The sequence below is a fragment of the Dipteris shenzhenensis genome, chromosome 8 (genome assembly GCF_047967505.1).
Source record: "Dipteris shenzhenensis isolate YYH24624 ecotype China chromosome 8, Dip_SZ_1.0, whole genome shotgun sequence".
In the NCBI taxonomy this organism is placed as follows: Eukaryota; Viridiplantae; Streptophyta; class Polypodiopsida; order Gleicheniales; family Dipteridaceae; genus Dipteris; species Dipteris shenzhenensis.
Window position 1 is genome coordinate 30125824 of NC_141603.1, and position 13249 is coordinate 30139072.

The 13249-nt window shown below is 44.0% G+C and overlaps 1 protein-coding gene across 1 annotated transcript in view; it reads left to right on the forward strand.

The window, feature by feature from the left end:
- Nucleotides 1–13249, forward strand: part of LOC147899365 (alpha/beta-Hydrolases superfamily protein) — a 100577-nt gene that overhangs the window by 29067 nt on the left and 58261 nt on the right. The window contains exon 3 of the mRNA XM_087378170.1: nt 5923–6008. Coding sequence (XP_087234296.1) covers nt 5923–6008 — 86 coding nt within the window. The remainder of the gene's footprint in view (nt 1–5922; nt 6009–13249) is intronic.

A 13249-nucleotide genomic window follows, 5' to 3' on the forward strand; every position in this document is an offset into this window, starting at 1 on the left:
TGTTTATTAACAGCTTTTCAACTCTTGAAACACAATAGTGAGGTGTTTCTTGTGCTCTTGCTCATTTTTAGAGAACACAATGATGTCATCGAAGAAAGTGCCCACAAACTTTTTGTGTGCTCTAAAAATTATGTCCATCATTCTATTGAAAGTGGTAGGTGCATTAGTCAAACCGAAAGGCATCACAAGAAACTCATATAAGCCAAATGAAGTGCGGAAGGCAGTCTTGTAGACATCTCCACTTTTAAGGTCAATACGACTGAACATTGAGGAACCTTCCAACCGATCCAATATATCATCAATGCGTGGAATTGAAAAACGGTTCTTAATTGTGACATTATTCAAAGCCCTATAATCAATACACATTCTCCAACTGCCATCCTTCTTTTGCACAAGCAACACAGGGGAACAGTAAGGAGAATTACTTGGTTGTATTAATTCCTTTTCCAAGAGTTCCTTCACTTGTGACATTATCTCTTCCTGTTGTGCCTTACTGACACGATAGGGAGGTATATTAGGCGGTGAGCTTCCTGGAATTATATCAATTTGATGATCCTCGGGCCTCTTGGGAGGTAATTCTTGAGGAAGTGCATCTGAGAAACAATCCTGAAAATCTGAAATAAAAGCAGCCCTTTCTCTATCTAAAGCAGAAAGCGGAAATGGGGCCATCCGGCATGTGTGATATGGCCAACCCTAAACTCAACACACCTGTCACTCCTATCATTGCATATCCAGGGATATCAGGATGCAGAGGACTTCTACATTATGCCTTTGCGAGAGTGTGATGTTTTGCTTGGGATGCCTTGGATGTACAGATGAGAAACAAGAAGATTTCTTTAACTCATAGAGGCAAAAATCATGTACTTGATGTAAAGTTGAAAGGGGAGTCCATCCCTGTAGTTTCAGCTTCTTGTATTTCCAATGTAATAAAGCGTCATATTTCAGCGTACTTGATTTTTGTCAAAGAGGACAGCCAAACAGCCCTCCCGCTCACCCCCTCGCACCCCTCCTCTCACCCCTCCGCTCAGCCCCCCCGCGCAGCCCCTCGCACCCCTACGCTCAGCCCCCTCGCACCCCTCCACTCAGCCCCCGCAGCCCCTCGTGCAGCCCCCCCCGCTCACCCCCTCGCACCCCTCTTCTTACCCCTCCGCTGCCCCCCTGCTCACCCCTTGGACCCCTCCTCTCTCTCTCAGCCCTCCGCAGCCCTCCCGCTCACCCCCTCGCACCCCTCCTCTCACCCCTCCGCTCAACCCCCGCAGCCCCCCCGCTCACCCCCTCGCACCCCTCCTCTCACCCCTCCGCTCAGCCCCCGCAGCCCCTCGCTCAGCCCCCCCGCTCAGCCCCTCGCTCACCCCTCCGCTCAGCCCCCCCGCTCACCACTCGCTCACCCCCCTGCTCACCCCCTCGCACTTGCAGCCCCGACCTTTTTCTTCTTCTTCTTCTTCTTCTTTTTTTTTGGGTGTGCAGCCCCAATTTTTTTTTTCTCCCTTCTCTCTCTCTCTCTCTCTCTCTCTCTCTCTCTCTCTCCCTCTGCTTGCAGCTCCGACCTCCTACAATCCCTTCTTTGTCCCCATAATGAAGGAAACAAGGGGATGAGGACAGGAGACTAAGCGGGAGACCCTTGAGTCCAAATTTACATACGCGAGGAGATGGGGAAGGGGAACGGTGACAAGGGAAAAACACAAAAGCAATCTAGTCTGGAGGACTTCAACAAACGCAGCAACTGGAGCGGTTTGACAGTGGACAACACCGCGGCCCGAAGAATGGGGCCCACCCAAAGCCCATGCCGCTCACCACATCCTCGACCGCTATGGTTACGACCACTATTTCATCACCATCATCTGCCTCATCATCTATGCCACCTCTCTCCTCCCCCTCTCCTACATCATCATCACAGGTCTCCTCTCCAGTAGCCTCGCTACTCCTACATACCACCCCCCCGCCCAGATCGCAGCGTCCCCACCCTCAGTATAACCTCAGCAGCCCACCTTCATTCAACCCCTCTCGAGATCCAGTTCCCACCTGGACCAGGACACCTTGGGGGAGACTCCCTATTGGTTGAGATACACAGCATCCAGGCCCGTCAGGCAGAGATGACACATTACACTCAGGAGCGGGCGTGATACACCCAGGAGCAGGCCCGCATTATACACGAGCAGGGGACCCTTATCCAGGGGCTCAGACACGACATCACACAGCTTCGAGAGGAGCTTGGGACCCTCAGAGCAGCGCCTGGAGGGATCCCAGTCACAGAGATGGAGGCACAGATAGCCACAATACAATCGGCTATAGCAGAGACGACTAGATGGGTGGACGCGGCGAAACGGGAGCCCGCAAAGGCAACCGTTTTAGCCGCCATACAGGAGCAGCAGCAAAAGGCTTCGAAGGCCCTTAACATCCGGATACGAGGGATCACGCGAGATAGCACCAGCACTACGACGCCCATGGAGAAGGCGATCGCCTTTGTGACCACCACCATGGGGGTCCCAACCATGGCATAGAGGGAGCATGGCGTGTTGGGAGAGACCCCAACCGAGAGCAGAGCCCCTAGTGATTCGCTTCAGACTTGTAGTGAAGCTGAGTTTCTACAGAGATCACTCTCTTCGTATTTCGGAGGAGGGATTCATCACACCACAAGGGTACATTGAGCTTCATATGCCTCACTCACTACCGATCTCCATCGGACAGTTTCGGGTATCATCACACCGCCTCCGCATAGAGAGCGGCAGAGCAGAGGGGATCCCTAGGGAACATCGCATATGCATATTGTGCGACTGTCAGGAGGTTGAGTCGGAGGAGCATTTTATTTTCAGGTGCCCAGTGTACTATGAGATCCGAGGCCACTACCACTGTCTCTTCAGAGATGACTCCGGGCTTCTTTCCAGATTCCTCGCCTACCCAGATCAGAGATGCCTCATGGCCTTCATTCACGAGGGGGGTTCGACACAGAGAGTACTTACTTAGGCGACGGGGCTTGGCCACACCATCAGACACCTCTCAGAGCAGGATCACAGAGTTCTTCCCATCGAGTGACATTGATCGTCCAGTCTCTAGCTGCATACGTGACAGAGACCCTGACCCAACGACCGCAGCACGACACACGAGACACAAGGGGACACACAGATCACTCTGGGGGACCTCTCGTGATTGTTTAGACCCGCCGAGATACGTCCCATGGGAGTCACGGTGGCTCTGGTCTTGCATCGAGCCTACTCCAGGAGACCGAGACGCACGGGACCCCTAGACGGACACCAACACCCCATCACCGGCTATGCACAAGCCAGGGCGACATGATATACGGAGGATTACGTTCCGCTCCAGTCTTTTCTCTTTTCACTATCATACTCAAATGTATTTGATTATGTATGATCACACTTAGGATTTACTTCGGAAGACACTAATAAAATTTCTTTCTATCTTTCTTTCTGCTTTAGATAGAGAAAGGGCTGCTTTTATTTTAGATTTTCAGAATTGTTTTTCAGATGCACTTTCTCAAGAATTACCTCCCAAGAGGCCCGAGGATCATCAAATTGGTATAATTCCAGGAAGCTCACTGCCTAATATACCTCCCTATCGTGTCAGTAAGGCACAATAGGAAGAGATAATGTCACAAGTGAAGGAACTCTTGGAAAAGAGAATGCCTTTGGATTGAGCCTATGGGTTAAGTGCACTTATGTGATGGTGTTCTATTTTTGAAAGCCTTGCGAAGGCTCAGTGAATTGGGGCTGTGTGCAGTTGCAGGGAAGGTCTCCCAGATGCAACTTCACTATGAAATATAAAGAAATACTGAAAGGGGCGCCACGGTGTTTGGGGCCAATCGGGTGCACTTGTCTATGTTTGTTGAGCAGGGGCATTCAAGCCTCCATCCCTTTTTCAGTGGTTTTGCTTGTGACCAAATGGGTAAATGCCAAATGGTGATCATGCAATGGTTAATGGTTGTGATATATGCTTTGTGAGCTGTAAATAAGTGCTGAAGTGATTAAACGTTTAGTTCCACTGCCCTCTGAGTGATTAGAGGCTGGTTTCATTGGTTCCATTAAAAGAAGTGCTTCTAATGCGATCAACAAAAAGGAGTCCAATGAGGATTTAGATGAGTAATATCCAAAGGCAATTGTGGTAATCTTAGTAGAGTTTTTTTTTGTGAATCTCCATGTGTTATTGAGGTAAGGTATGCAAACCTTGGTGTTACAGTAAGCATGTTTGATATTGAGGAGTGGTTTGGAGAGGAGTCATAATGTGAAGGTGAAGGACAAGAATGAATGCTTGGATTGCTCTGGGTGGTTGGTTGTATCACTGACATGAGGGAGGTCTCTTTGGAAGGACCTATGGATTAAAAGTTAGATGGGAGCTGTGATATTAAGGGGGGCATTACTGGATTACACAATAAAGCTGGGTGTGCCTCCATGAGAAGCATGGTTTGCTTTCAGAGCAAGCAAACAAGCAATTGGATCATTTGGTATGTGCATTCCTTATTTAGTCATTTGAACCTTAATAGCATGCTTTGGGCAGATTTTGTGCTTTGCTTTTCTCAAGTGTTGAGAGAGGAAGGTGTATGCCTTCTTGAAAGTTAAAGGGGGAAGACTTGGTGCTTCTCCGAAGCTCGGATGTAGGGTGGTAGGAGGTGAATATGATGAACTTGTTGAAGCCTTAATGGTGAAGACAGGGACATCTACAGGAGGACTGAGTGTGCTAAAGCCAGAAGTGTACTTGCTTGAGAGCTCATTGGGAGCTCATGGTCTAGGCATTTGGAGGTATATTTAGGTTGGACCTGTGTACCAAAATCTTCTTTGCTTTTTGAGGCAATTGGCCTCCCTCCTTGTAAAAGAACCGCTCTTACTGCAATACCGCTTGCCTTAGAAAAATGGTTTCTAGGGATCAACTATCCTCAAGACAAGTCCTTGAACCACTCCTCTCTTTGTTGCTTCAAAAGCTCTCTTGTTGATTCTTTCCCCAAATGTAAGGTACTTTGTCTGAGGTCAACTCAGCCAATGGAGAGACAATATTAGAATCCACTCTGATAAGTCTTCCATAGAATTGTACAAATCCTAAGAATGATGGCAAAGCTTGTCATATTCTTAGGTATTGGCCACAATAAAATTGCAACCACCTTCTTTGGATCCATTTCAGCCCATTAGCAGTTATAATGAAACCAAGATACTCAAGCTTAACCATGCACAACACAGTTTTCTTTTTTTTCACATAGAGACTAAAGTACAATTATTACCCATTGGTATGGCTTGTAGACCAGTTAGTGCATAAATAGGACAATTAGTATTGTTAGTCAATGTATGACTGCTGTACTATTCCAATTAGTCTAGTCCTATGGGTTTTATTAAAACCCTTGTACTTAGTTTTAGGTGTGCTTTTTTGTTGTTGAATTTTACCTTCAATTAATTGCAGCTATCAAAGAGGGCCTAAGAGCCAAAGGGTAGAAATGATTAGTACTACGAAACTATGTGTCTGTTTAATCCCCTAGTGTATCCACCGAACAAGGCTTCCCCACATTTTGCCCTTGCTCTACCAACTCCATTTAGAATTGTGTGAGCATGGTGTATGATTCTTTCTTGGCACACCAATAGTTTTCCATGATGTCTTGGTCTTGTAGATTGAGCATGGTAACAAAAATTATGAAATGAAAATTTCCGTGCTATTAATATTTTTTTTCCCAGCCTTCAAAAGAATAATTTTATGTATAGTACCAAACTATTGATGTAACTGCTGCCTTGAAGTGGCCTTTCTTTGTTGAGCAAAGATTACCTTGAATATGCTATGCATTTGGTTTATTCAATGAATTGTGTTGCTATTGTTGTCGATTTTTTTCAAGATTCAGCTTGCTTGCTATTGGTATATGCAAAATTTCAATATTTGGTGATCATGCTGCAGTTATTACTCTTCATTGAGGTTTTGATGTTGGATTTACAGGATCACCTGCAGCAAAGAATGGTACTGTCATCTTTTTGCATGGGGCACCCACTCAATCTTATAGTTATCGTGTTGTAATAGAAAAGGTTATCCAACTTGACTCTTCTGATTAGCTAGTCTTGTTGGTTTATAGGTCTTTTTCTAATTAGATGGGCTGTGTAATAGTTATTGTAAATGATATTTGTGTACTTTGCTTGATTCATGAGCTATGAAGCAAAGTGTCATATGGAAAGGATTCTTAGATGAATGAGTGAGTAATTTCGGTAAAAAATTTGAAGGAACAATATTAGAATTGTTAAGATATTTGACTTTCATGAAAACTCTCACTTATTTGCAAATTTACTTTTCCATAAAAACATACTATCATTGTATTTCTAAGCAGTGTGGCAAGTTATATTTTGAGTATGTGCCAAACACTTTTATGCTTGCCAACCCTTAAGCGGTATCCATCAAGTACCCAATAGGGTGACATATGTACTCCATGACCCATAGGAGAGGGCATTAGATGATGTTCTATACATTGTCACCAGAAAAAGCATTTCGCCTAGATGGAACAAGTAAAAACATTTATATTAGTAGCATCTTCTAAAAATATGTGATATGGTACACTTTTTGGCAAAACAATAGATATTTTATCTTGAGAATTGACATCGTGTGTGTGTATATATATATATATATATAGATAGATAGATAGAGAGAGAGAGAGAGAGAGAGAGAGAGAGAGAGACACACACACACACACACACACACACACTTTTTTTTCCCTTTGAATGCTTTATATAAACCAAGAAGAAACTGGCAAGCTGAAATATTACATCAAGCGAAAATGTCCATATAGGACAAATATAGATCCTGATCTATGCAGTGAGTTTGCAAACAATCCCTAAACAATCGAAGAGCGATTGCTGCAAAGAACGACAAAAAAAACAAAAGTAGAGAAAACTGGATTACCAAAGACTGTGGTTTCAAGCTTTCCAAAGAGTCCAGAGTGCCCAATAGTGAACCCAGGTAAAGAACAAATCAAATTCCAATTGTTTAGGATAGATCCCAAACAACCAGAAAAGCTTGCCAAAAGAAGCCTGAGAAAACCGCATTCTCAATCTTTGTCGGAGGATGCCCAAGAAGCTCTGTGTCTAGAGACAATGCCAAAAGATATGAGATACTGATTCCCTTGGAGTGAAACACCGATGACAGATAGATGGAGCAATACGTGTACATGACAAAGGCTGTCCAGACGGTACAACCCCCAACATAATACGCCATAAAAAGACCTATTGGCGTAATGGAATCTTGGAATGCCAAATCTGTTTCAATCTCTTTCTCCACCATTTGAGTGGATGATGCAATGCCCAAATCTGATTGGCCCTGTCCGACACCCAAGGTGGTGATAACATAACTTTATATAAACAAGATATTGTTATATGTGACAGCTTCAAAGGACAAATGGACGGGTATAAAGGAAGAAGAGTCCAATCTTGAAGCTTGTCTTGAAGTTCTAAAGGTGGTACTGGTTAAAATGGTTGAAGCATTCGAGTAATGACTTGTATTGGACAATAGTGCATGCCCAAACCATATTTTGCAACAGCTAAAGGGAAAGATAAAAGAGTGCCTCATCCTTAAGTACATCAGCAACATTGGAAATCCCTTTTGTATCAAGAAAATAAGAGCGTCAGGTTTCTTGCAGAGCCAAAGGAGGGAAAAAACCCTGTGACCAATGGATGCTCTCAGCTCGGACGAGATACCCTATAAAGAGTCTCTTCCATTCCATTCTAAGTGTGAAAAGAAACTAGAAACATCTGAGAAACCATAGGGCAACCTTTTATGTTGCCTTCAATGCAGCCCAAAAGAAAATCCCACTGCGTGGGTTGCCAAAAACCAAAAGCAGGAGTGATGATGTGAACAAGTAAGGAGCGCATCATAGTAGCCCACAACTGATCATCTGGAAGAGACTAAAGCATCAGTTTGCCTTTGTGAGCTAAAATGTGCACATGAATATTAAGGATATTCAGCCCTCCATGCAATTTGGGTGAGCATAATCTCTATACTTGGAAGTATCCACAAGCTTTTCTTGCCATGCTTTGTCCGCCAAAAAATTTTTATAATGGTGGATATGAAGGAAGACAGATCCCCCTTAGTGAAAAAGATCAATGGCAGAAAAAACTGAATATAAGCCACCAAGATATTGAACAATGCGAAGACGGACATGCAACGGCCAAGTAGACAATTTCCAATATTCTAATTTTTTCTTCAATTTAGCAAGGTCCCAATCAATTTGTTGACGGTGAGTAATGCTCCAACCCAGAGGATATCCAAGATGATGAATCAACTTAGTAGGTGGAACAATTTTTCCCGGCCAAAGCAGTCTTTACCAATCCTTAGAGTGCAATGGAAGCAAATGGGATTTCTGAATATTAATGTGAAGGCCAGCAGCCAGTCCATACGAGGAGGGAGCCTTTATAAGCGAAGAAAGATCCCTTGGAGTGTTTCTTGGCTTGAAAAATGAATCATCTACATAAGCCTGCAACCAATGGGCGACTTGCAGGAATTTCCAGCCCATGTAACATAGCTGTCACCACCAAATGATCAATATATCGAACCAATGGATGCGTGGTTATAGCATATAAAATAGCACTGAGAGGGCAACCTTGCCGGAACACCGAAGCGTCCAATGCTTTGATAAATCTCCAGACAAAATGCATGCAGCGTTGCTATCCTGATAAAGCCAGAAGATGACATGCTGCAATTTGTGACCAAATCCCAAAGTCTGCATGGTGTGAGCTATAAAATCCCATTAAATGGTGTCAAATGCCTTTGCAATATCTGCCTGAAGAATGAGCACATCTTGGTCAGTGTACTTGGCATACTCAATCCCAACATAAGCATTTGCAATATTATCGGTAATATGCCGCCTTGGAATAAAACCATACTGAGCTGGATGCAGGCCATCATGCCTGCAGGTATTCCATAATCCGATCAACCACCATTTTGGTGATGATCTTGTATATTACCGGCATCAAGGTAATAGGCCTCCAATCAGCCAATGATTCACAAATGGGTTTCTTGGGAAGAAGCTTGACCAACCCTTTCTTCCAAGAATCCGGCATATATTGATTATGCCAAGTATTTATAGCAAAGGCATTTTCAGCAGATCCCAAAAAGCCAAGAAAAATTCTACCATGAAGCCATCCCACCCAAGAGATTTCCATCTACCACATGATTTAACAGCATCACTTATTTAACTCTCTTTCAGTGAAAGGAGCTTCCAAATCCAAGGCCTGTACTGGTGAGATAATTGGAGTGACATGCTGTAATAATTCTTCCCTTGCTGAAACAAGCTGAGCCTAGAAGAAGTCCAAACACCATCCGATAACAAAGCCTTGCAAATATTTTGTGAAGACCTTCTGTAATGCATCCCTTTAAAAAATGCTTTAGAGGAGCAGCCTTTATCCAAAAAAGCTCTTTGCCGCGCACGTGTCTCCCATTTGGCAATTTTCCTATTATCATTACATTGCAAATAATATCGTGCCTGACATAAAATCTGATTTTCCTGAGAAGAAAGATTCCTGTAGTGACTCAGCTCTGTCAAAGACTGACACTAAGATTTTGCCTGAGCAACATTGCCCTGCAAGTTCTTTTACCATAATTACAAATGATTGCTTGCATTCGTGTAACAAAAGCTTCCCAAGCAAAATCAATGCCAATGGCAGCCTGTTGAGATAGTGGTTGAACCGCATCTTGAACCAGAGCCTTGTATGCTTCATCCTCCAAATAACTATTGTTGACAATAAGCAATCTTCTGTGCACAAGCTTGTCATCAGGTATCTCATGGGGACCAATCCTCAACCACAAAGGGGCATGATCAGAATGTGTGAAAGTGTAATCTACCCATAAATTGACAGTGAGAAAATCATAGTGCTGAGGATCAACTCTATACCATCGATCCAACCGAGCCCGATAAGCTAACTGAGCATTGTGTTGAAATGTGTAACCAGGCAACATAGGCTGTGATTCTTTCCACAGATCAATAAGAGGAAGCTGAGTCAATAAAGTAGACCAATGTTGAAGCTCAGAAGCTAACATGTGAGTGTGACTTGAAGTATTGTCACCTGGTTGAGGAGCATTATTAAAATCTCCACAAATGAAGGCATGATGTTTCCAGGGATAACTTTGCATATCAGCCCAAATTAAACCTCTGCTGTGAGAGGATTGTGGTGCATAGACCGATGCAAATTCAAAAACTTCCCCTTGTATAAGACATTGAATGATCAGCCATCTACCTTGACTATCATTTAGAGCAACCACTGGATGTAACTCATGTTTCACTACGAAAACCACCTTTTGAAAAAGAATGTTCTCATGCATAAAAAATATCATAACCAAAAAAATGCCCATGATGACCAGCATACATATGCTGATTATGCTCTTGCAATGCAACTATATCAGGCTGCAATTGATGCAGGTATCCCCAAACCAGCTTCCATTTCCTCGGATGACATAGACCCTGTACATTGAGAGTAAGACACTTTATATATGATAGCATATTTACAATGTATTTACATGTAAGAACTCAAAAGATCAAGTTTGCATTTCAACCTCAAGATCTAGCCCCCGACCTTGATCATTGCAGCCCAAGTAATTCCAATTCCTGAATTTTCTTGTGGTGTGTTCCTACTGACGAGCCATTCCAAGTATGTGAAGGAAGAGGTATCTGTGCTATCACTGTTTTTCTTGGAGTCTGCCAAGTTTCCTGCAACATTTTCTCCTTTACTTTGGATTGAGATGTCGAAGGCATCAAAGAAGAAGCATTGCCATTGGAGGCAATGGGAGCTTTACCTTTATCCTAGGCTGCACTAATAGGCCTGTTGGACTTGTTTTTTGCCATTGATGAGCCCCCAATATCCTTTTGCTGCATCTGAGCTGGCATTGCATCAGGAGGCATTTTGTGTAAAACCAATAGGCATTGCCTTTTGCTGTCTGATTTGTTGTAATAGAGTCTCTTTTTGTCATCGCATCTCAATCAGATAGAGCCCAATGCAGACCTGGTCATGGAAGTGGACCAAAGCCATGTCCCTCCTGAAAGAGGTAGTGGTGTCGTCCTCGGATCTCATAGTAGGTTGGACAGACACATGCCAAAATGGTGGTTGATCGTATCAAAGGTTATTTGCATGATGGGTTGCATCCCTCCCAATATGGCTTTGTTCCACGTCGCCATATCACAGATAACATTGCCAATGCTTATATTGGTATTGAATATGCGAAATACACGCAATAGGATGTTCTACTCTTGCAAGTAGATATTGCAAAAGCCCTTGACACAATTCAATGGGATTTCATCTCGCAAACTATGCGAGCTTTGGGGTTTGGACAAAAAATGCAGCAGGTTATTTATTGGCTTTACAGAGATAGCAATCCAGCTTGCATTCTTTCTGGGGACATCTCTGACGAGTGGACTCTTCATTGTTCGGTCCGCCAGGGATGCCCTCTCGTGCTTTACTGTATGCCATTGCTACTCATTCTATGCTGCAGTGTATTGATCATCTTGTGGCTACAGGGTCACTTCATGGCGGCCCTCTCTGTTTATGGTTTGGCAGCTGGTCTTCATGTTAATTTTCAGAAGTCTAAGCTGCTCCCTTTGCATTCCAAAGACTGGCATATTCTCTTATGGCCCGGGGATATCATTCCACCCACTCAGTTTGTTCGTCATCTTGGTTACCCTTTGGGGTGGGAACTCACTCGCCGACAACAAACTGAATGGGTTTTACATGGCAGAAAAAGTCTCAGGTTGCTTTCGATGCATCACATTTGTTCTCCCAAGATGCATGGTGGATTGAACATCACTGATATTCAGGTGCATATCCTTGCCCACAGGGGAAAAATGTTGCTGCAATTTCTGCAAGGTGATCAGCCTTGGGCTCTTATGATTAGATCTCTGGTCACTCATATCGGTTCTGTACGGTTGGTCATTGGCAACTCGATCAATGGGATTTCCTTTTTCTCATCTAGAATGGAATGGTCGGCAATCTTTGCTTGGGAACTCTTTGAGAGCTGAAAGCATTCACTCCCTTGGCTTTATAGGAACCTCGACGTTCCTACTTTGTCTCATTTAAAGGCATCACCTCGGTTGCTGATGTTATTGATGATGCTGGTACTGTGCTCCCTTTTTCTCTGGCAGCCACCAGATATGGATTGGGCTCTCATTATCGTCCTTTGTGGCAACAAATTACTTCTATGCTTTCTCATTTTGTTCCGATTCCTCCTTTGGAACTCCAGGACTGGCTGGAAGATTGGACTTTGACTTCTCCAGGGTCCTCTTCTCGTCCTTTGAGACTATCTCAGATTACTATGCCTGCATTGTATAAAATCCTTTTGCCTCAACCTTGGGTTTCACAGAGAGTGATTCTGTTTGGCGAATGCATCGCCCAACCAAGTGGTGGAGGAAAAGATTACAACAACTTTGGGCCTATAAAGTATCGCTTCGGCAACAGGTTTTCTTTTGGCAAGTTCTCTTGGGAGTGTTTGCATTTGGACAACTATTGGCTCATCGACACATTGCTCCTGCACTTTGCCACATATGTTCTGCTTCTTCGGAGACTGTGCCTCACTTGTTTTGGCACTGTCCGTGCTCTCGTGAGTTTTTTGATTTGCTTTGATAGTGCGTGAAAGCAAGATTCCCATCTGTTCCATTTGGGAAGTTCTTATGGCTATTTGGGTTTCATCCATCCAGACCGGAGTTTCATCTTTTCTTCGTTTGGGTTCGCTACTGGGCACTATGGACTTTATGGACATATAGGAATTGTAAAGTCTTTGGTGATCCTACTTTCTCTCTGTTTGGCTTTTTCAGGCGTTCTCTGCAGCAATCTTTCTTTGATTGCTTGAAACCCACTGCATAGATCATGAGGTCTTTTTGGCATATACTGAAATTTTCAGTTGATGTAATTGTAGCACCTTGTTTTGAGGCTGCTACTCATGTAATATAATCAATCAAAGATTTCACCCCAAAAAAAAGTGTGTGTGTGTTTATGTGTGTGTGTGTGTGGGGTGTGTGTGTGTGTGTGTGAGAGAGAGAGAGAGAGAGAGAGAAGTGAGTGCGATGGCAAGCTCAGCCCCTCCCTCACCCGTCCGTGTACCTTGCCCGCAGCCTGCTACTGCTTCTACGCCTGCATCCATACCCCATTTGTTAGCCCCTGTACATCTTCCGTCTGCACTTGCCTCTTCCTTTGCCCCTGTGCAGGCTGTACCTGCTGTAGGGTCGTCTGTACAGGCTCCCCCCTCCGTATAAGTTCCTTTACCCGTTCTTTTTCCTTCTTCTGTACCTGCTCCCATGTCG